Source organism: Mesocricetus auratus, unplaced genomic scaffold (assembly GCF_017639785.1).
Source record: "Mesocricetus auratus isolate SY011 unplaced genomic scaffold, BCM_Maur_2.0 Super-Scaffold_100044, whole genome shotgun sequence".
Taxonomy (NCBI): domain Eukaryota; kingdom Metazoa; phylum Chordata; class Mammalia; order Rodentia; family Cricetidae; genus Mesocricetus; species Mesocricetus auratus.
This window is the reverse complement of record NW_024429221.1, coordinates 2,114,000-2,139,144: the sequence shown is the minus strand read 5'-3', so window position 1 is coordinate 2,139,144 and position 25,145 is coordinate 2,114,000. Positions and strand designations below refer to the sequence as shown.

The 25,145-nt window shown below is 42.2% G+C and overlaps 1 protein-coding gene across 8 annotated transcripts in view; it reads left to right on the top strand.

Annotated features, from left to right (window-relative positions):
- Fat3 (FAT atypical cadherin 3) overlaps positions 1-25,145 on the top strand; it is a 576,218-nt gene that overhangs the window by 231,833 nt on the left and 319,240 nt on the right. For all 8 annotated transcript variants that reach the window (XM_040735214.1, XM_040735213.1, XM_040735217.1 and 5 more), the window contains one exon: positions 11,281-11,595. In XM_040735214.1, the coding sequence (XP_040591148.1) occupies positions 11,281-11,595 (315 nt within the window). The remainder of the gene's footprint in view (positions 1-11,280; positions 11,596-25,145) is intronic.

Sequence of the window (25,145 nt, the reverse complement as noted above, 5' to 3'; positions counted from 1 at the left end):
GACACCAAGTCCTGGCTGCTTCCTGAGAATTGACCATCCTTCATCTGAGTGAGCATGGATAGCAGCTTAGAAAGCCAGCCAGTCGGCTACCTTGTGTTAGAGGAGAATGCACAGGGACTCTTACGTCTCTCAGCAAAGTGACAGTCTAATGCTGAAAGAGCCTATGATGGGCCCTGAGACGTGGAAAACTAGCACACGTGCCAAAGGTTTTGTGAGAAATTGCTGATATTCAGTCCTGGGTTGAACTGAAGTCAAAACAACAGGCTACAGATGTCTTTCTGTGTTCACACTGCAGTCTGCGTGAGCTGGCAGGGAAACCGCCTGTGCGTTATTTGTTGACCAGAGGTAAAAAGCACTATCGACGGTGAAAAACCAGACTCACTCAAGCTTCCTATTCCTTTACAGATCATTTCCCAAATATTAGTGTTGAGCTGTAAAACAGTGGTTCATGTTGAATTATATAATTTAATTTAATTTGATATCAAGGACCATGTCTAATGTGGTATTATCTATATGGCATTTTTTTCTTCTAAGAGTGAATTGATGTTGGTGATTAAAGCACCTGCGTTGGTGTGTTCTAAGATGCTCATGAACGTCATTAGTCTGGTTGCACAGAGACTTCAAAGGCGCAAATCTGCCATAGTGTTTCAAAATAGAGCCATCTGCTAGCTGCCACACACAAGGTCTCGTGTGCACTTTTCTTCGTATTTCCCCATTTCAGTCTCCCTGCAAACACGTCCAGGAAGTTTCTCCCTATCAGAACAAAGTAGTCAGAGGTAATTCTTTTTCAAGGCAGTTGTGACAGAACACACATCAGCATTCAGAAATGAGGCTTTTGCAGTAGGTAATAGTGTAATCGCTTTTGCCAGCAGCAGAATGTTCAATCCTATTAGAGACGGAGAAAAGAAAGTTGCCACCTTAATTTACCTCCAGGCATTAGCGCAATAACTTGAGGTGCCTACGGCTGCCTGTGCAAAGATACTTTAATCACATGGTAAAAACATTTTTAGACTACTGACCGCTTTCAGTGAGGGACCGCTCTTCTAAGTTAATAAAGGAAATCCATCCAGCATATAGCCTGACAATCATGACATACTATTTTTTAGTCTTTGTCAACATTAAGTCTGTGGGAGGCATTTAACAGGTTAACGTGAGATCACCCACCTCCTTTACATGCCCTGTGCTTCTCACAGAAAAATTAGCTGATGGCTGTCTTGTGAGATGGATAGGTCACAAGAAACAAGCACCCTGAAATGTAGGGAAGCCAGACTTTCATCCTGCTCCCTTCCGCTGGAAGCTGCTTTCTGTTGTCTCGTACCTCAGGGACCAAATTCATTACAGTAACCATCAAACTAGAAAGTCTTCAGCTGCGGGTGTTCCTTGTGTCTGCTCTCTGGCTGAATGGGGGATGTGATCTTTAATTAGTTTGGGCTGTAAAAATATTGCAGGGAATTTCCCAGCACCCTTTGCTTTGTCTCCAGGTCAGCTAATGCAATTGTTTTAATTGTGGCTGAGCTATTGTCTTTGACTAGATTTCCTAGAGTGCCCTTTACCAATGAATGGTAATGTGCACTGGGAAATTACAAAGCTTGTGGAAAGCTGTAAATAGAAAAGCCCTAATCAGGTGCCTATTAATAGTGGTGCAGAGTCAGAGCCCAATGCCATGAAATGTCAGTATTTATGTGTGCAAACTGAGTACCATTCAGGAATGCGGCAGCCAGTTATGCATGGAGTTCATGTATGCACATGAAGAATCACATGCACATACAGACCCGCTTCCTGTCTCCCTCCCTCCCTCCCTGGACTTTTTTTTTGTTGTTGAGCTCTTTTCTAATATGGATTTCCATTTTCTGTTCCATCTATGATGGATTGGGTTCAAGGAAGTGACATGAGCATTCTGTTGCCTTTGAACCTGTACTTCAGACACACTGTGTTTTATCTTTCCTCCTGACTCTTGACTTGTCATCAGTTCTGCCAGTGAATTTTGACATGTGCAAATTAATAATCATTCAGTCTAAATGAGTGGGGTGACCTCTGATCCCACATGATATACTCAGAAGAAACAGAGGCATCACTCATAGCTCAGAGACTTGGCAGTTTAATGAGAGAATCAAGGTACCCTCTTGTTATTTCTGGTATATGTGTGTATACACACACACATGTATGTGTGCATGTGTGTATAAATTTCTACCTATTTATAATAGGCTGACAACTTATAATCATTCAGTGTAGCGACATTCTTTCTATGTCAGCATGAGGTAGACTGCGGAAAAGAATGGTTACTTTTGTGAAAGACTAAATTACAAGTTGTAGTGGCCTCTAGTTTAGAAACAGAGACCCAAAGCAAGGCAATAAAATATTGCCAAATAACACAAAGTCTTCCAATGCATAAATGCAGGGTGGACAGACAGCCTTTCAGCTTGTTTGACAATCACCATGATGTTTTATGGCAGGGGTCAAAGCTGAGGGAGGAGGTAATTTGTTCCTAAGAAGCCTCCACATTGGGTGATGGTCAGATGTGGGCTTCCGTCTTTGCTGTTTAGTCATGTCTACGGAATTTGAGAAGTAATATGTGACTCAGGTTTTAGGAAAACACATGGTTGCAATATGTATGTCACCTTAGGAAAACACTAATAACTTTACAGTAATCATATAAACATCAAAAATGTCTAATAGTTAAAGTGTTGATTACAGATTGGGCACCTTGCTAAACACTGAGCATAGTATACAGTGGTTTTCACCCTTGTGATGGTTGTCCTCAAATATGCAGCTGTTACGAGGCGATGCCCTCACCTCATAGACAAAGAAAGTGATATCGAGAGATGCCATTTCTTCTACAGAGGTCATCACTAGCAAAGGACAAAGAAAAAGTATAGGCCTTCATCTCCAATTTCACTGTGCCATGTCTAGAGCCTGCCCACCCCACCTCTACCTCTCATCAAATGTGGGTTATTCTTATTATATGCAGGCGCTCTATGTTTTCTACTTGACTGTTATTTAATCCTCGAAATCACTGAGTCAATTGGGGGAGGTGGCTTAATCAGCAAAAGGTGCCTGCCATGCAAATGCGGGGTCCTGAGTTTACACCCACACATCCGCTGTGCACACTCACAAAAATAAGATAAAACGGTCACGGCGTAACGCGTCCACATCTTAAGAGCTGATCGCTACTAATTACTGCTAAAATCAATGAGCACCGATTGCCTTTGTTCCTGTAAAAATCAGGTGTTCTCTGCCCATCTGCTGGATTCAGTGCTCATGAACATAGAGGGACTTGCTTCTGACTCCTTTGAGATGGTACCCTGCCGTGGCATCATCTCACCGTGGCAAAGGTTACAGGGAAGGAGAGGGGCAGTACATGAATCACATTATCCAAATGAATTACCGCTGTCATCTGAACTCCAAGAGATATGCTGTTCCAAATGGGAGTCCTAAGTGACTTGTGCTTGTCCATTGGAGGTTGTGAATTATTATGTAATGGGAGCTAAATCGTCGTAGTTTTTCATTTTAGAACAGTTGTGGCTGTCAGATTCAGATCACTCTCCAAAGACAAGTTGGGCCATGGAAAACAGAGTGGGAGCCAGCAGGCCACACGGATTCCCTGAGGAGCCAGGCTTCTTGGGAGGTCAGCATGCAGCCGAGAAAGGGGGAGCAGCACAGACTTGTTTCTGGGATTATTTTTTTCCCACTCATCATTTTTGGATGGTCCCCAGCTGTCACTGTGCCTGTCTATTTAACCAGCCTTTGAGACCTCTCTGGTCTGTACTTGCTACTGCAGTTTGATGGCTCAAACAGAGAACAAGGTGTTTCCCGAGACCCTTGGTTGCGAACAACTGTTAGTTAGGAGTTTAATATTGTTTCTCTGCAGGAATGCACACAAATGGCCAATTAAGCGTACTCATTAAAATAAAGTATTTTTATAGCTGATTCAAAACTCCTGTGTCGGCCGTGTCTTTGAAGCACTTAATTGTTATGAATAAATATATTTCACATTTGCCTCCCTTCCTCACCACCCTTGCTGTAGAAAGTGGTCATAGTAGGTTTTATGGTCTTCCTGTCAAGGTTTTATGGTCTCTACCTGCTGGTGTGGTCTCTGGCAAAGCGCTGCTGTGCAGGGGCAGTGGTCCAGGAATGTCTCTGTTTCATTGTCTGTGCTCTGTGCCAGGCACAGGGAAGACAGAAGATGAATCGGACACTGTCCCCCTTAGGGAACTGATGGAGGGACAGGCAGGAAGAAACTGCAGGACTGTTCACTAAATGTCGCAAGAAAACAGAGGTCATGTCTGCTTGAGGACTCGTTACCAATTTTACAAAGCAGAGTGGTCAATTTGTGAGTTAGGAAGGAAGGCAAATTATGTGTGTGTGTGTGTGTGTGTGTGTGTGTGTGTGTGTGTGTGTGTGTGTGTAAGAGGAGGATTACTCCAGTTGGATTATAACATGATAACATAGGGAGAAGAACTCAGAAAGTTTATTGTACGAGAAGAATATTGGAGGATGAGCCGGAACTGTAGGAGACATGGTTAGAGCAAGACAATCTGGATAGAAGGTAGGCCACTTGCTGCCTTCTTGACAGGGCTCCTGAAGCAGTTCCACCAACCTGGTCAGACCCAGACCAGGCTTTCTAGGTAACAACTGGGCTCTCAGGCCATGGCTGGGCGACTGCCACCAACTGGTGCTTCCTCTGTAGTGGTCCTTGAGTCATCTTATCAGAGATGAAACAGCCCTTATCCTTGACCCATGACTTGGCTGTGCAACAGAGGCATGTGGAGGGCCACAGACCAAACATGGTGTTTTGCTTGTTGCGTGTGCCACTAGACTCTCTGGGGTGTCTCTGTGGTAGAGCACTCTGTAGTAGAGTGAGCTCACAGTTCACGTCTGCTGTGTTTGTGCGGGTGATGCACAGCCTGAGCCAACTAGTGAGGAACTGAGACTTTCTCAGCTGGGCCCCCTACTATTTTAATTAAATCTTGCTTTTAACAGCTCCTCTGTCTCTGCTCTCCTGGGCTATCTAGGTGTGCTCATTTGCCTTACAGCTTATTGCCACATATTGGACACCATCAATGGCTATGACAAAGGATGATAATTCTCTGCTAGGTTCTTCCCACATGTCAGGAGCCACAGCGCCTCTGGAGACAGAAACAGCACACACATGCTCATGCCGAATTTATTGTTTGGATAGTATATGGAATATCTGTCAGGTACTCTGTAGGTGTGGGTTTGTGCTGAGTAAGATAGGCGGGGTCTGATACGCCCTGGGCCACAGTACCAGCAGGCTAGTAGAGGATAGTCACTAGCTCCATTATTAAGGCTGTGAATGAACCTACTCCTCAGAAAGACAGGGCAGCACTACCATGGCTGCCGAGCATGTATAGTCTCCTGTGTTATGTGCGGGGGGGGATGACTCTTGGCAAAGTGCTTGCTTCCCACACAAGAGGGCCTAAGTTCAGTCCTCAGTGGTTATGGAAAAATGCAGAGCATTGTGGTACATGACTATAACTCACCTACTGGGGAAGCAGAAGCAAGAGTTTGCTGGCCGGGCAGTGTCATCTAGTCTGTATGATCATGAACCCAGTGACTAGACCATTTCAAAAGTCAAGAAGGTTCCTGAGGAATAACTCCTGATGTTAAAACATGTGCATGAGGAGTTGCTGGGTCTTGTGGTAGGTTTATTAGGCATATATCCAAAAGATGCCCATTCATCAACAAGAATGTCTGTTCCATTATGTTCATAGCATCATTATTTGTAATAGACAGAACTTGGAAGCAACCTAGATGCCCCTCAACTGAAGAGTGGATAGAGAAAATGTGGTACATTTACACAATGGAGTACTATTCAGCAGAAAAAAACAATGAAATCCTGAAATTTGCAGGCAAATGGATGACACTAGAAGAAACCATCCTGAGCGAGGTAACCCAGTCACAAAAAGAGAAACATGGCATGTACTCTCTCATATATGGATTTTAGACAGATCTGAGGAGTACCAGCCTACAATCCCATGGCCAGAGACTCTGGGAAACAGAACCTTTATTCAGTGGCTGTTGGAAGCAGAGGCAGACTCTCACAGCTAAACACTGAGCTGAACTCAAGGAATCCAGTGACAGAGAGGGAGGACTGATGAGCAAAGGGATTAAGACTGGGCTAGTTTAACCCCCAGAAACAGCTGACTTGACAAGGGGTAGCTCTTGAATCCCAGGCAGATGCCTGGGAACCCAGCATGGGACTGATCAAGACCCCCTGAATGTGGGTGTCAGTGAGGAGGCCTAGGTAATCTATTGGGCCTTGGGTAGTAGATCAGTATTTATCCCGGGTATACAAATGGACTTTGGGCTCCCATCCAACAATGAGAGATGCACTCTCACCCTGGACTCTCGGGGGAGGGTCTAGGTCCTGCCCTGGATGAAATGACAGACTATGGACACCCCCATGGAGGGCCTTACCCTCCCTGGGGAAATGAGGGGATATTGGAGGGGTTGGTGAGAGGAGGGGAGGGCAAGGGAGAGGGACCTGGAATTGACATGTGAAGCAACCTTGTTTCTAATTTAAATTTAAATTAAAAAATAAATATATATATGCATGTATTCCCACATATAATTATGTACACACACCCCGCACACACACACTCGTACACACTCACTTCATGTGCTGTGCCATGTGACCTATGTTCAGAGCTGTCTTCTGAAGCTCCAGGATTACTTATGTGCCTTCTGTTAGTGTCGCACTTCCCACTCTTGGCCTCTCTGTTGCAGTCTTATGTAGGAATTTACCTGCACTCATTTGTGAACTGAGATGGGTACAGGAAGAATGGTAGATAGAGCAACAGCTGCAAGAGCTCTAGACTCTCATTTCTAGAAACTTCCTCCCGTTTCTCTGTGACTCTCGGTAGTTAAGGAATACTCTGCAGTTAGTTTAGAGCTACACATGTGGAGCAGAGGTCCCCAGCTCCAGCAGCATCTTTACTACTTCCAAGAGCCAGATTTTCTTCGTATGCCACTGTCTTTTCCAGTGCTGGGCACACATTGACATTGACGGTTCCTAGGATGAGAACCCTTCAACTGTGTCAGCCAGGACTTCCACAGGCAGAATACCAACATGGAGCCAGGACAGTTTATACGTAAACTTGTGTCTTCACAGTGTCATTGTCACTTTTAAAAATCATAAAATAGATGTCTCTGACTTTATACATATTATTTGCTTTACATTACGATTAGTTCCTAAGTAAATATCTTTATAAAGAGAGAAAAACTGATGTGACTTTTCATCCCTGCCTTGCAAATACAAGACTGTTTCCATACAGATCTCAGTCATTTGATCCAAAACTATCGCTAGCCTGCATTGTTATTTAAATAGCTCATGATCGTGAAGTAGGTTAAATCAGAAATGTTTTAAGAGATTGAATCAGCTTTCATGTGGCCAAAGTCAGTATGGAAACAAAGTGGTCCCAAAATAGTCTTCTTTTTCTCTCCTGTCTCATTCAAAGTCAGCATCTAGGTACTGAGCAAATCCACAAGCTGCCCTCACAGAGTTCTATTATGGGGACCACAGAATTCCTTTGTCTCTTTGTCACAGCATCGTCTAGCACTGCATTTATCTGGGTCTCCTCAGTGCCTCTGGCGTTGTCCATAGCCCAAGTGGGCACGTTTCATCTCAATTAGCAGCAGCAGAAGAATGCAAGGCAGGGGAGGGTCAGAGGTTACAGCCATTTAATGGAATGAAATTCAAATGAAAATTGGAAAACAATCCAAGAAATCTACAGATCATGAGAACTACGGAAACTCAATTAGGAAAAACTATAGACTTTCCTCCTTTGGGGATTTGTTTTTTTGTTTTTTTATGCTGTTGTGGTGGCCTATTTGGTGATAAATAAATGCAGAAGCAAAGGGCTTATTGTTTCCATTGTTAAGAAAGGTAAGTTGATTATCGCTGTTATTCACGTATTCTAATGCTTTTGTGTATGTGCATTCCCTGTGATCTGACCAACCAAAGCTGATTATAGAAGTATGACGCTGTCTATGATTTCGCCATCATTGCTCAAAGTAAAAAGGTAGTTTGGTGAGATTCAACACCAATAACTGAAACAAAACAGAACTTTTGTGGAACAGTTTTCCCATGGTAAGCTTCTGTCATAATAGATGTAAATGGGCTTTTTATGCCACAGCTTATAAATTGGGGAGAAGCAGTACAAACTCTGATCTGATCCACCTTATTTTGTTGTAAGCTTCATTTTTGTTACCTAGAATGTGTTAACCTGGGAAATAGAGCCAGCTCTTTATTTATTTGGTAAGTAGCCTCTGCATGGCGTGTACAGCTATTTGTACACATTGAGGTTTCTTTGGTAAACATCAAATCACCATCAGGTCAGAAGGCATTCTCTGTGGAAAGAGCATGTGGGTGTCTGCTTTTGTTATTTTATTGGGTAGTTATGTGAGGCAGTTACTCCTGCTACTTCTTCTAAGGTTCTACGTGTACGATTGGAACATGCAAGCTGTGCTTGCTGCTTTCTTATCTGCTGGGAGAAACATGGGAAAGTCTCCTAACAAGTGTAACGGTGGCACTTTTGTTTGCAGACCAGGAGTCCACGCAAGAGCAGCAACTGGATTCATTTTAGTTCAGGGAATCTTTTTAGAAAAGCCTTTTCTAAGCAAAACTTGGATTCCCAGTCTGCATGCTAGGAGACTCCAAACACACTCCTGAGTTAGAGTTGGGGGCCTGTAACAAATACTTCTAAAAATTGTATGAAGGTACGCTAAAATCTGACGGCACATCCCATTAAGACAGTCTCAGTTCAAGAGTCAAAGGTCATGTTCTGACATTTCATTTAAAATCTCCATATTTTTCAACATTGAATTTTTTTTGCTATGGACACATTTTGACTTAATTAAACTCAAGTCTCCAGCAAACTTGCCAGCATCATCTCTGTCAATAACAGTGTTTTGTCTTACTACAACTGGGACATTTTTGTCACTGAGTTATTAAAAATGAGAAAGGAATGACTCAGAGGTAAGAAAGATGCCCCCATGGCTAAGAGTGCTAACTGCCCCTGCAATGGACATGGGTTCAAATCCCAGCACCCACATCAGGTAGTTCACAACCACCTGTAATTCCAGTTCCAGGGGATCGGAAGCCCTCTGGCCTGCACTGGCACTTGTACATGTAAAGTCATACAAGCACACATACATATTCATAGATAAAAGTAATAGTTATATTTTAAAAGTAAAAGAATGATTCAAATGTTCTGACTGGTGATTTAGGTGTTACCTTTCCAGGTGACAAATTGTAGTACATTTCAATTTATTGTGTTTTCCCTAATAAGTATTACTCACTATGTAAACATGAAGATTTCTGGTAGCAGTTTCCTGAGGATACCCACCACTGATACATGCTTTCTGGAAGATAACAGATCAAAGACTTTTAGCAATGTGTATGCTGGATTGGGAAGATGGACTTATCAAACTGCTTTCCTTTCTTCCCAAACACTTATGTATAAGGCTGAGTATGGAAATACATGCTTGCGATCCAAGCTCTGGCGTAAAACAAGCAGATTTGTTTGGGGCTTGCTCATCAGCTTGCCTAGACAAACTGGAAATCCGAGGTCAATGAGAGATTCTGTCTAAAAAATTGGGTAGCACCTGGGGAACCAAGCCAAGGTGAATGAATACCTGGCCTCCACATCATGTATGACACAAATGCTTACATCCACATGAATGAGCAAGTACACAGACACCTGTGACACACAAAACACACGCTTCCATCCTATAAATTCAACTTTTAAATTATTTTAAAGAAGAATGGAGAAATATATATATACATATGTATATATATATAGAGAGAGACAGAAAGTTTTTTTCTTAGCATGAGTTTTATTATTGTCAGAAAAAATGGCCTTATGTAAAGAGAGGCATCTCAGTTTAATCTCATATTACGCACATGGTGATCTCTGTCTCAGGCATATAACTGTGATACACACTTTATGGTAAATAGCTTTGGAGCTGAGACTACAACACCAACTGCCTCTCCTTTTGAGTATCCCACCTGTTCCGAGGGCACTCATCCATGCCTGTTCCCATTTGTTTGTATGGATACTCTCTCCCTTCCCAGGGAGCAGTCGTTTTTTGTAAGGTCTGCAGGTCAAACCATATGCCAAATTAGACAAAAATCCAGTAAGAATGAAGAAGCTGAGAGTTAGGATTACCGGGGAACCAGCTCCCGAGGCTTGAAGATTTAATGAGCCCTACACCTTCTAAGAGCATTGGAACTAATTTTGATGTCCCAAACCAGGACCTGGTTTCTAATCACAGTAGTTGTGGCTGAGACCCTATCCCTGTGATAACTTTCTGTGGCTTGGTTACTGGGGTGATGGCTGTGATGTGACATAAGAAGGCATGTTGTCTTTTGGGTGTCTCCGGTTGTTACTTGATTGTTTTGTTTGGCTCTTATTTCATTTATGAAATAAGGAAGCCATGAGAATGTCATTTAGGCATCATTTTTTGCACCTAATTTAAAATGATTGTCCATGAGCCTCTCTCAGAGTGATTTGGGGTTTACTTAGGGCCCTCAATAGAGTCTTTGAAGGAGACGAAGCTCATTTAGAAAGTATATTGATATGGTTTCTTCCCTGACTGTTGCAGAATAGCTGTGACATTTGATTCTTTGGGAAACAGTATGGTGCAGGCTTATATCTTTGCAGGTAAAGCATTTTCCATTCTAACAGACAAGAAAACACTTGAAGGGTCTATTTCATTCCTGTAAATGAGTAGATAAAATAATTTACCTGAGAAGAGTGTTTGTTTTCTATGAAATCAATTCAGCATCATATCAAATAGTGAAATTGGCTTGTAAGATAGGACTTATTTTGTCTCTTAACCCTTTGTCTTCTCACTCCTCCATTTTGTCTCTTGTTTGGATGTGGCGTGTGTGCGTGTGTGAGTGCACATGTGTGTGTGTGTGTCTTCTTATTCACTCATTTCATCATATAGTCTATGTGCATGTGGAAAGTGTATGTATGCACAGACATGAATACATGTGTCTTTCATGTCTATCTTGGAAATGCAAAATGAGTATAATTTGAGTTGACAAATAAGAGAACTACACAGTTTAGTCCCACAGAAAATCATTTCCTTATGTAAAGAGTAGCATCCCAATTTAATCTCATATTATGCATTTGCTAATCTTCTGTAATATGCCAAGATTATTTGTGCTACCCTCAGGAATTCTGGGTAACTCACTTAACTGCCTTCCTTTGTTTAAGCCATCATGTGCTCTGTGGTTTATTTTTTCCCTAGGAGTCATCACTGCTGCTGACATTCTAGATCGAGAGACAACAGGGTCATACTGGCTGACAGTGTATGCCACAGACAGGGGCGTGGTCCCTCTCTATTCCACCATTGAAGTCTACATAGAAGTTGAAGACGTGAACGACAATGCCCCACTGACCTCGGAACCCATCTATTATCCTGTTGTCATGGAAAATTCTCCCAAGGATGTGTCTGTCATTCAGATACAAGCTGAAGATCCCGACTCTGGTTCCAATGAAAAACTGACCTATAGGATTACAAGTGGAAATCCACAGAACTTTTTTGCCATAAATATCAAAACAGGTAAGGGCCTGCTTGGCTGAATTGAAATTGGCTGTCTACTTTCAAATGTGTTGTCTGGGCCTCGCTGTTTCTGGCTTTCTGTTTTATTGTCTAGAGAGCAGAGTCTTTTTTTTTTTCTGGAGGAAGTTTATGCCGAGGTAGATGCTTTTCCTGTCTACTTGGAGTATTTAGATCTCACCGACACTGAGTTGAACTGATGTAGTAAGAATCAGAAGCTGCATAGATAGCCAGCTGCAGGTTTGCGCCAATCATTGTAAAACGTGGTCCAGGACCACTCAGATGGTCAGCTGCCTCCTCTGTTTCTCGAGAGCGGAGTGGTTGTCCTGTGCTGGGTTCTTTATGTGAGCTGGCATTGCAAGGCGTCCAGTTGTCTAGTTCCAGGTCTGTCTGCTTTGCTTGGAGTCATTCCAGCTGGTTGTGAATGAACCTCTTAAGGCTTAACTCTAAACTCAGAGATCTCCATCCCTATGCTCTCCATCACTGAAGTGTCAGTGTTCTAAAGAACTTTGCAAATCTGTGTCTGAATCTTTACACAAAAATAGGCAAAATTCAATTTCTGACCTTTTGCTCAAAACATTTATAAAGGTTACAATAAGAACTGAATTTGTTAAGTGCATATTAGAAAGAGACAATGAGGACTTTGGCTGAACGTGTCCTGACCAGGATGCCCACTGGAACATGGTTTTGTAGTGGAATCAACCTCAGCATATGCTACTGTTTCCTGTACTATGCCACTTTTAGATCTGAACAGAGCCATCAAGCCCTCAAGGAGAAAGTGACGGATGGGGCTTTAATTAATTGAAATTTAGAATAATGTAATTCATGTTGCCCTGGGCAGGTGGGTGATGTTGGTCAGTGTTGGGCTAGGCTGAATGCTTTGTTGGTATGGATAGATTTTCATCAGGAACACTAATGGAATTGGTAATTATTTGCCTTTATTTGTTAAGGAGAAATATGTGGTCAACATTGTGTCCTTTAAAATATCAAGTTCCAATTCACAAAACTTGAAGGGTATTTTTTATAAACCTAATTCTGAATCAGTTAATTTTTAAGTATATTTTAATGTTCTTAAAAGTATTTGATCAGGACTTGACCTCTGTTTCATTATAAACAAAAGGTGGTGATCAGCTAGCAAGGTCTGACTGAGGCATGCTTGTGCTAGATGGAGAGGACTCAGATAATGGATCCTGGTCCCCCATCTGAGGCACACAAACATAGACAGTCACCATATACCTGAGGATTAAGCCCCGATACTGTGTCAAGGAGACCTTCTGGTTCACTTCTGTGCTCTAACATAGGACTATAAAATAGAAAATGTGGAGAGAAAAAAATGAATCAAAATAATTTACAGGGAGAAAGGAGAAGGAAAGAGGAAGAAAAACAAAGGTAATGTCAATAAACAAGTTGCGTGTGACATTTGATGCCTCATACTCAGCATTCTGCGACTCCTTGACCCTGTTGCCATTTCAGTCATCAGAGGAGGACCTGACACTCTGCTTTTGAGTTAAAGGACTTAACAGAGGGACAAGTTCATCTGCTGCTGGCCTTTGCTTAGAGTTGAAAGAGAAAAATCCCTATTACAGGCAGAAATCTAGGCTTCCCTGGCCATCCAGTCTAGCCTAATGGGCTCCAGGTCAATGTGAGACCTTGTCTCAAAAATAACATCGACAGTGTTGCTAATGAATGACACTCTGGCCTCCACATACACATGGTCACATGTGTGCATGTAGACACACTTACACACACATGCGTACCCAACCACATACACACACATTCTTGAAAAGTGAATGGCTATCACAGATGTGTGTATCTGATGTGAAGATCTTGTGTTCATTGTGCCTACTGTCTCTAATGCATATGAACTTTCAGGAAGTCTTACATTATCATAATGTGGCTTACATTGCATAATGAGATCCTTAATTGTATTCATAATTTCTCTGTCTTTGCCAGAGAGTTTTAAAAAATGAACCAGAATGACATTTTCATCTAACTTGTCTAATTGTCTCAAAGAAATGCACAGCATGCTTGGTTTTCAGACACAATGTAAGAAGACTATATATATATTGGTTTTCCGAGACAGGGATTCTTTGTGACTTTGGAGGCTGTCCTGAAACTAAGTCTTGTAGACCAGGCTAGTCTTAAACTGACAGAGATCCTGCCTCTGCCTCCTGAGTGCTGGAATTAAAGGCATGGGGCACCATCAACCGGCAAAGAAAATATATCTTGCTTATCCAGCTATTAAGATCATTGCACCCACTTATTTCTAATCACAAAATCCAATAAATGATTTCAAAAACTCCAGATATGTTTTGAGCTCTTGAGGGACCAGAAGTAATATGAAAGTAACAGAACAGTTAACACTTGTGATCCAGTGAGAGAAACAACACTTAAGTGAAGCAGGAACTTTAGTGGATATGGGGTTGTCAAGAGTGATGGACAGGGAGGGATTGCTTTATGTGTAGAATCCTGTGATTACGATACTTGCCCTGGACTTCGTAATTGTGAAACTCTGTGAACCACCACAGAGAACACACAGCAAATCAGTCAGTCCTGGTGCTACCAGCTTTCTGTCCTTCAGCAAGCTAGTGATTCCCTCTGAAATTCAGTGTTCGTGAGTGTGATGGTTAGCTTTGCCAGCTTGACTCAGTCGAGAATCAATCACCTGAGGAAAGAGTTCCAATGAAGTGTTGTCATCACCGAGTTGGCCTGTAGGCATGCTTGTGGAGGACTGTATTTAAACAGCTTAATGGATGTGGAAATACCCTGCCCACCATGGGTAGCACCATTCCCTAGCAATCCTGAACGGTATCAGAGTGGAAAAATTGAACTGAGCAAAAGCAAGCAGGCTAGTGAGCATGCATGCATTCATTTCCCTCTGCTCTTGACTGTGGGTATGATGTGACCAAAGGTCTGAAGCTCCTCCCACTGCGAGCTATAATAAGTCCATTCTCATTTAAGTTGCTTTTGCAAGGGTGTTTTATCACCGCAACGGAAATGAAACTAGAACAGTGAGTAATGATTGCTGCAAGGAACTTGGGAATCCCATGAGGACTTAACTACACTGCCTGGCACAGCAGAGTCACATGATAAATGACGATGCCCTGTCTGCTTTACACTAATGGCAGGAATGTGCTTTAGTGTCTTCAAGCCCAGGTTTCTTATCTGGAAAGTGAACACATCCTTGCTCACAGCGCAGTTATTGCTCATGGACAATGGAAGTCACAGTGCATGTGGAGGATGCTCGTAAAATGCAGAACTCTATAAGAAATGTGTGATATTATAACTATATCTGTTTTTCTTTTGCATGGGGGCGGTATGGTGTGTGTAAGCATCTATCTGTGTGTGTGTGTGTGCGCGCGCGCACGTGTGCATGTGCATGTATTGTGGATGGGAGGTTGTATTTGTACTTAGACATGAAGGGCTGAGGCCAAACTCAAAACTCAACTGTTAGTCTTCAGATACTGTTTGCCTTGGTTTTGTTGTCTGTTTGTTTATTTTCTTTCTTTCTTCCTTCCTTCTATCCTTCCTTCCTCCATCCCCCCCTCTCTCTCTCTCTTTCTTTCTTGAAAGGGTCTTCCAACAGCCTGAAGCTGGCCAACTAGACTATGCTGGCTTACCCTCTGGGGTAAGCCCCAGGAATACACCTGTCTCTGCTGCCTCAGGGCTGATATTACAAGCCCATGCTATCCTGCCCAGATTTTTATGAGAGTGTTGGGGATTGAACCCAGGTCCTCTCATGCTTGCAAAGCAGGGGTTTTGCAGGCTGAGCTGTTTCTCCAGGTTGTTCTTTTTCTTTCTTTTCTTTTGGGGTTCTGTGATGGGGGGGGACAAGCTCACGGAAGCCTGTGAGCTCCTTGTTCAAGGTGTTGCTCTTGTTGTGGAGAGAATCTGATTGACTCCCTGATAGTAGCTTTAATTTTTGGAACTTCGTCCTTCCTTATAAAGTCATTGGTGTGAAATAGTGGCAAAAACATTGATACAATATTTTTCAACAATAAATCAGTGGATACAGCTAAGTAATACATTTAACAAAGATTTGTGCTTTAGATTTTTTAAACTGGAATGTTGCCGATGCTAGTAAACTAACCCTTTGTTCTCTCTGTGGTAGAGATGAAATTTAAAGAGTTTTGCTTTGTTCTGGAAACGTGCTACATGATAAATAAAGATTAAAATGATTAATGTAACTGTGAATTGTGCCAATGTACTAGGTCTACAGCCTAAAGCACATAATGGATGTCACTGACCCTCAAATAGAGAGAAGTTTCTTTGCTGAGCCAAAAGACCCATTTGAGTTTTTCTCTACCAGATTTGGATCCATGTAGAATAAGTGGGCTGTGGGCTTTCTTCAAGTACTTCTTGTAGGCTAGGCAGAAAAATAAAAGCTGTCAAGTGGGGAAGACTTCTTTGGACTGACCACACCGTGCACTAGTTTCAGACAGAGCAGGTGAGGTCAGTCAAAGGCAGCTCCTTGCTGGTGCTGCACCGTGGGGAAGACTCTTTGGACTGACCACACCGTGCACTAGTTTCAGACAGAGCAGGTGAGGTCAGTCAAAGGCAGCTCCTTGCTGGTGCTGCACCGTGGGGAAGACTCTTTGGACTGACCACACCGTGCACTAGTTTCAGACAGAGCAGGTGAGGTCAGTCAAAGGCAGCTCCTTGCTGGTGCTGCACCATGTGATGAACAAGAGCCTGTACAGTGCTCACACTCAGGTGAGGTGGAATGTGCTTCCTCCCAGGACTTGCAGAGAGACGCAAGCTGACCAATCTGTGCTCATCCTGACAACACGAGGGAGAAATGGGGGAAGTTTCTCTACACCTTCAGAACATCTGCTGTATTTCTGTCTGTTGTGGTCACTCTAGCTGGACAGGCTAGCATCTGGTAGAGCTCTCACTAAGCATCATTAGATATTATTATTGTTCTCAGTCTGTCCTTATCGTTAGACAACGGACTGTGGAAGCTACAAGCAGACTGCATCTGGGTGCCAGTGTCTCAAAAGAGTGACTCTCCAAGGGACTTTGCGTCACTGTCTGGCATAGCACTGGGGCCTTCCACTCAGTTTTATGAAGTGCATTTTTGGTGCTACTGTTGACTTGGACCTAGTGATGGTGGTTAGGGACTTAAGAGAAGATAATTTCTGAGCTGAACAGATTTAGTCTCATGAGAAGATAGATCATCATACCTCATGAAAATCAACTATGTAAGAAAACTTGCATAAAATATGAACTATTGGACTCTGCAGATGATCTGTCATGAACAGGGTAGCTAGTATCAGACCAAACAAGTGTCTAGGAAGCCTATCAGCCCTGAGTGTCCAGGGGAATGTGGTGATCTACAGAGGCAGAGTGATGATCACCACCCAGGGAATACAAACTAGGTCAGTTTACCTCTAAAGCTAGTTCAGGGATATTTCAGCTACTCTAAGATGCATGCTATTATTATAAAGGGGACTGGAAAAGATTCACAAATGTTATATGAGATCATAATCTCCAGATATTTGCATGTCATTTGTTTGGGGGTTTGATGGTATTTAGGGTTTAGAGAGTCTTAAGATTTCCTGTTAAATCTTCCTTTGAGAAGCCTGCCTCCTAAGTGATTGTCTAGAGGGGGAACAGACAGAAGACAGAAGGTTTTGTCTTTCTTCCCTCTGATAAACACAGGCTCGGGCACAGCATCCACTGTGTTAATAGCATGTGTCTATGAAACAGATGCTTGCTTAAACCAGTTCTTGCCATGGATCCTTATTAGGACTTGGAATGTCTTAGTTCTTTTCCACAGTTGCTGTGTCTGCCTCTGATCCCCGTCCCTTGCTTTGCTCACCTACACTCCAATGGTAGTCCATGCTTAGCATCTTGCAGTAAATCTGAGTAAAATATACTTTATCTGCAAGTAGACTAGCTGTATACACACACACACACACACACACACACACACACACACACACACACACACACATCCCCAAATCATTTGAGAAAGAGGAATCCTCTCAAAATTGTGTAGTCCATGAGAATGCCCCAAGTTCTACCTGGCGATTGATTGGTTCTTTGGAATGTAGACATATAGACATCCAATATCAAAATATTGCATGGCCTGAGTTTTTTCAACGAGCTGTAAATAATAGTCTCTTGCCTTTGGGTATGTAGTGTAAGAGATAACAGGTAACTCTCGACATTAATAAGAGAGTTAACTAAGGAACCCAAGCCATGCATCAGCCTGATAATCACCAGGTGATCTTATTAGCAACGGTGTCCTGTGGAGAGACCTGGTAATTTGTGTTTCTGACAAATTCCCAGCAGAGGCTGAAGTTCCCCAGAGGAGCTTTATGTGCAGTCTCTAGATGTCATTGACCTAAGGGAGGCAGCTAGGGCTGAGAAAGCTTTGGAGAGGAGTCAGCCAGCTTAGCAAATTACCCCAACTCTCAGTTTCCAGTGCTGTGGTTTTGAGAATCACCTGTGAATTCCAAGTTCCTTCTCCACCCATCCCTATCAGTCCTCATATCCTTGTTCTCGTTCACATTTAGTGAATTAGGTAAAAATAAAAATTAAGCCCTTTAATTGTCAGTGTGAGTAAAACAGAGTCTCAAAAATGTTGGATGTTATATGATATCTGGATACAGTTTTTATTTATAATTTAATTGTTTTGAAAATAGGTATCTTTCACACAATATATTCTGATCGTGGTTCCCCTCCCACAACTCATCCCAGATACTTCCCACCTCCCCACCTATCCAAATCCACACCCTTCCTTTGTATTATTTCTAAAACACAGAACAAAGCAGAATTGGGATGGTGGAGATTAGACCTACTTTAATAAACAAGAAATCACTATCCAAATTCAGTAAATCGCTTGAATACTTAATTGTCAAAGAAATACTGACTCACAAGATAGGAGTATTGTAAAATGATTTGCTTTCCAAAGTTAATCCCCATGCTTATGCACAGCTCCTTTTGGGGGTGATCTACTTAGAATACTCTATGCTTATCGCAGCTACATTTGGGGGTGATCTGCTTAGATTGCCATCTCTTCTAGGAAATCAGGAGGAAACAGCCTGGAGAATTACAGAGATTTCAAGGGGAAAGTGAAAAACAAGGTGAGGGATGATGCAGACAACTTAGCTATTTTTCATTATTGCTTTCTTGCACGGCCTTCTCAGGGAAGGGTAACTTCTTCCAAGCCAGTAGAAATGGCCTGAATGACACTTTGGTATTCGTAAGAACTAGGCACTAAGCAGAAAATGTGGCAAATGAGTATGCAGAAAACTGTAAATCACCCTTACTCCTTCATTCAGCCATGAAAGGAGGCCTTGTCCTGTAGAACATTAAACGGTATTCATTTAATCTAACAAGCTCAGGAGAACAAATGGGACTCATGCAGATTTATCATGGGGTTATTTAAATTCAGAGGTGACCTTTGCATCCCTGTCAATACGTTCTAGGTGAACAAGGACAACAGGAAAGTCTCTGCTCTGTTCTTACGTCCCAGGGAGACTGGGTAATGCCCTCTGGACCAACTCACAACTGCAAGCTGGGATCCTGGCACCTCTGGGATACTAAGAGATGGCCAGAGTGGCCATGCTCAAAGGCTGACATGCTCCCTGGTGCCGTGGGCCCTGGCTATACATTGTGGGGCCCATCTCTCTCAGGATGCGTGTTGTTAAAGACCATCTTGGAATTTCTCAGCCCAAATACTTTTAGCACATTAACTCCAACAGTGTTGTTCTGTTGGGAGCCCTCATACAGTTTAAAATATCTAGTAACTTCATGGCCTCCACCACATACTTAGTACGCACCTGCTCAGCTGCTGTAATGAGGACCTCTGAGACATTATCAATTGTCGCTTACAGACGGAAATGCCCTTTCTGAAAACCACTGACGTACTGTGGAACCCTCCCAGGACTCTGTTCTCTGTGGCTGTTTGCAAGGAATCCATAGCAAATAAATGACAGGGCCGAGCCCTTTAAAACACAACAACAAAGCTTATGTATGTAGCATCTGTAAGTGCATAGCATTACTAATAATACATGGGAGCAGTTGGATGGGGGAAAGGGAGGGAGAAAGATGTAATCATACTTTACTCAAAATGAGAAGTAAACCAGAAAAGGAAGAAATCCAAAGTTACCTGTTGTCCCTCTTTAATTCTAGCTTTCTCGTATTTTGAAGGCCCTGTGAGCACTTGATATCAACTCCATTGTAAGCAAAAGGGAGCCACACAATAACAAAACTTCAAACATAATAAATGTGTATGAAGTTAGCGCATCCTCAGTATTTGAAGAGGATTTAGCTGGCTAAGGAACTCTCATCCCAGTCTGTTCTGAGCAGCTTTCTTCAGAAAACAGCATGAAGAGATTATTGGGGAGTTTTAGGCTTGAAATAATTTGCAGCTCCAAATCCTGTCCCTGCTCAAGGTCAGCCTTTTGATGGAGAAACACACCATGTGACTTTGGTCCTGCAGTGGAGTGAGATGAAGCAGGGCTGTATCACCTTTCAGCCTCGGGTAGATGGCCCGCAGCTCAGGGCACAGGGACTTCCGGTGTCCGCAGCAAGCACATCATGCTATGTGTGTAAGCCCCAGGGAGCTGCAAGGGGGCAAGGTTCCTGGGTGCTGAGATTGGGTCCTGGCATATCATTCAATTGTAAAGACTTAGGCTGGAAAGAAAACTGTACAGCTATTAACAGCAAGGAAGGGTTTGACCCCCAGATAGATACAAACTCCAAAGAGCAGGTTGTCAGCCAGACAATGGCAAGTGTTTTATGTCACCTACAGGAAGTAGCTTTGGATTTTTGAGGAAATAGCATTACTTTGGGAAGGGATTTTTGACGTCCTGTTTTGTTTATAATTTACATCCTGTGATGAGGAGCTTTGATGAAATGAAGGTGTGGGAATAATCAAGCTATGTAGTTACGGCTTGTAGCCACGGTATTATATCACTGGCTGTTAACAGAGGGGCCGGAGGCAGCCCAAGATGCAGTCTTCCCTGAGGCTGGTCTGAGCCCTGTTCCCTGCACCTCCATTCAGGTTCAGCTGATTTGGAAGCTATGAAAAATCACTGAAAATTATTTGGGAAGGTGAAGGAGTCACATAAATAGAGCAGATGATGGAGATATATTTATGAGTAAAAAGAAGATTGATTAAGGTCATAAATTTCTCCTTTATTTCTTGTATCGGGATATTATTTCCAAAGCAGTAAGTTATTGTGTTGGTTTATTACTGTCTTCTGTTCTGAGGGAAACCCTGAATTTTAATAGAAACTACCTCTGCCGCCCTGCATTATCAAGTGTTAGATGCTATTGTGGAAGTGTCCTAGATGCTTCCTGGCCTCATATCTCCTACCAGGGCCTTCGTGGAATTTGCACCTGCTAAGTGCTGAACGGTGCTAGTCTGTTCCAGCATTGTGTCATTTAGCATCCGCCAGACCACTGGGGAGAGACAAGGTTTCAGGCTCATAGGTGATTGGCCCAAAGTCCCTCAGTAGTCAGCTCTATGATTATTACATGTGATTTGATGCAACCAATTCCCAATGTAGTGCTTTTTCTCCGGATCAAACGTTAGATACGTCAGCACTTTTGTTCTACTTTTTAGCTAGATATGTGTTTTAGTGGTTGCACATATGTGTGGTGTGACTAAGTGTGACAATTCTGGGACTTCTGGCACTTCATCTGCTGCTGATACTGTCCTGTGTCTCAGGAATGTTTGCCTCAGGTCATGAGGTTGTATAAAAGCCATCTTTAACTGGCTTTTAGTGCTTTGTAAATCAAGATCTATTTTCATGCATTTGGTATTTGTCAGGCTCAGGCTCAGATTATCTGGAAATACCCCCATAAATGAGCCCTGAATGTTACATGTAGGCAGTTATTGTCAGATGAGTTGAGGTTTCCTCATAGACTAGAGAATATCAAGGCTACTTTGGTCTTGATGCCCCTTTTTATTCAGGTCTTGCGATTGTCACCCTTGAGTGACTTTGTTCTTAGCATCTTGAAAGTTTTATGGAGAGTGTGTTTTAAAAATCTACACATTTTGTTCACATTTAGATAGATTAATTTATGAAATCATGAGGAACACCAATAATAAAATTTCAAACAACCCTGTGGTGAGTCCTAACTACTGTCTTATTCATTTGTAGAAAAATGACATCCTCTTAATTTTGCATGGTCAGTTAGGCTTTGTGAAAAACCTGGAAACAAAATATACCACAGAAAATGTGTTCAAGAGAGCAAACACTTGGGTCAAATATCCTCATATTCTAATACAGCCATGTCACTTGTTGTGGCTTCATTTCTACAGCTGTGATAAAATACCATGACGAAAAAGCAACTTAGAGAGAAGACTGACTACTTAGCTCACAATTCCAAGATATGGTCCATTGTTTCAGGAAAGTCAAGCTAGGGACTGGAGCACCTAGTCACATCAGACCCACAGTCAAAAGTAGAAAGAAATGAATGCACCCACGCTGCTTGCACAGTTCAGGGGTTATCCTAGACGATGGTGCTGTCCATAATGCCCTGGATCTTCCTACATCAATTGCTAAGGAAAGAAATTCCTCACAGACCAATTTGAGCTAGACAATTCCTCAATTTAGACCCTTGCCCCAGGTGATTCTAGGTTATGGCAAGTTGACATTTAAAATTATCCAACACAGAACTTGGATTTTTATGATGTTGGACAGATTGCTTAACCTTTCTGAGCTCCAGTTTCCTCTGAGAAACTGCAAATGATCTTAATAGCACATTGGTTTGCTATTAAGATTACATAGTTTAACGGATGTAAAGTACCAGGAAGAAAGCTTGGCACATAGCATGCTCTCAATAAATGTTACATATTAAACAAATCTGCACATACAGTTTGTTTCAGCTAACTGGCGTTCACAGTACATGATTAAGGCCTTAGACAGTTTGTGTTTACAAACCAGGACTGAATGTAACACTTTCCTCAAGGTTCATTAAGTTCACCATATGACGAAGACTGCCAGCTCTGTTGGCTCCTATGTATGTCTTCACTTGAGTTGTGTCTGCCAAGTGGACAGTGAAGAAACAAAATATGCAAACTCTCAGAAACCTATAGGCATATCCAAGATTTTTCTGCTTTTTAATCATATAACACTATGATGCCTTGAAAATGCACTGATAGGAGCTATAGGATTTTCTAAATTTCAGTCCAACCTCTGCCATGTAGTTGCTTTGACAAAAGGAAGCCTTATTTAATTTGTGTCAGCCTCAGAATTGTCACTTGTAATTGGAACAAGGATCAAACCTGCCAAACCCTAACCCCAGGTTGACCCTCCATTTCCTGTATAGACATCACCAATCAACGGCAGCAACCTCTCATAATTTGCTTATGCTGGCATGGACAAGCATCACTAATCAATGGCAGCATTATCTTATCATCCACCCATACAAAACACTGGTGGGAGCAGATGTTAGTGATAGAGCTGCTTACCACTGATGACTCTAATAATACCTCTACCAAGGATTGTCTTAAGACTTAATTTATAGTGACATTTAAGGAGAGAATATGGTGAGGGAAAAACGCAGATGAAGGTAAGAATTGCATTGCATGTGCAGTGGGAGGGAATGCCTAGAAGGAGGACCACTCCCCATGAGCTGCAGCTTACAGCAGCATCTCTAGCTCTCAACGGCTAACCCCCAGTCTTTACCTTCTTGCAGTGGTTACATTGAAGTAGAGACTTGGACCAAGGATCTTTCTTCAGGAATGTGTTGCTAGGATTCAGAAATAATATCTGACTGTAGTGGAATATAGTTGAAAATCTGAGTGCCGACAGTTGACATACAGACAGATGAACAGACTGGCCCTGGCAGGCTCGGTCCCAAAGAACACCATGACAAGTCTAGAAGTTACCAGAAGTCATCTATGTTCTGGCCAGTTAATCTGTGGATACTAACGCACAGCTTACTATCCAAGTTTGCAATAGCTTCTTTTTATGCAATTGAAAGGACCATAGCAGTCTGTTACTGTGGAAACCGTGTCAAGAGTGAGGCTGCTGCCTGCTTGTTACTGAGAGGTGTTAGAGGAGGAAATGTCTGTACCTTTGCACGTGCTGGTTAGGAAAGAGCAGTGGAAGGTGTCTGCGTGTACACACTCTCTTGATGAGACTCTCCATCTATACCACTTGGAATCGCTCCTCATTTTCACAGTAAAATTCTGCATGTGGTAACATAATCTTTAGTGTGGGCTTCAACAAAGGCTTAGATCTCTTTAACACTTCTTAGATAAAAAAATGTGATGATTTAAGTTTCATTCATAGTATACTATCTAAGTTAGGGTTTGCTATTGTGATGCAACCCCAAGACCAAATGCAACTTGGGGAGGAAAGGGTTTATTCCACTCAGGGTTCCACATAACAGTTCATCATCAAAAAGCAGGAAGGAATCTGGGGGCAGGAGCTGCTACAGAGGCCTTGAAGGGATACTGCTTACTGGTTTCCCCCTCCTGGCTTGTTCAGCTTGCTTCCTTATAGATCCCAGAACCACCATCCCAGGGATGGAATTACCAACAATGAGCTGGGCCCTCCCCCATCAGTCACTTACACCTGGATCTTATGGATGCATTTTCTCAATTGAGGTTACTTTTTTTTCAGATAACTCTAGCTTGTATCAAGTTGACAGAAAACTAGCCATCCCACATTCCATAAGAAAACTCTCCAAATATTCTGTTAAAAATTATTCTGGTTTATTTGAATCTGCTTATCTATAGTCTGTTGAGCAAGATGTAAACAAAAACTACCTATCTTCTCAGGGATGCATCCTGAGAAATCTACCTGTGAAGGGAGGGTTCCCCAATCACATGGAAATGGACTAATTTCTTAACTCCCTTATGCCCCAAACTCCCTATCAGTATAATTACGATAATAAAGGAGTTATTGCAACTATTCACTGGCTTAGTCAATTTTATGAAGATTCTAGCTCAGCTTTTACATATGAAGTATTTAGCAAATATTAACTATTATAAGTGGAATTAAACGAATTCTTACCTTCAAAATTTTTACTTAAAATGAATCCTGTTTTAAAGACTGATGGCAAGCGGTATGATGAGGGGTCTTGAAAGTCCTGTGTGTCTACTATATCTTCATGATTTATGCACGTATGCCATATACCAGGAACTTCGATATGTACAAGATAGAAGGCAAGAAGGAATAAAACAATAAACTTCCCCTTTAAGATGTGACCAATCAAAATTATATTGCTGCCAGTGGATATTATTGCTCCTGTCACACAGTTTAAAATGCAGCAATTCATATTAAGGGTTTTATGTGCGAGCGATATTTCTAATAGTGATAAATTCTTATGACATTAATTAGTGGTTTTAGGCTGATAACATGAATGAGGAGAAGCAACACAAATTCGTCACATTCAAAACAGGTTATCCTATGGAAAAAATGGGGGCCTTTCCAGTGCACCATTTCAAACATGCTGGCCTCACATACTTGGTCGAAGTGGATGAATTCAATTTTCTTTCTCACCACTTAAGCAAATTTCTCATCTCTGTAAAATCTGCTGTTTTATAAAGACGTACTTCATCTTGGCTGTATACATCCAAA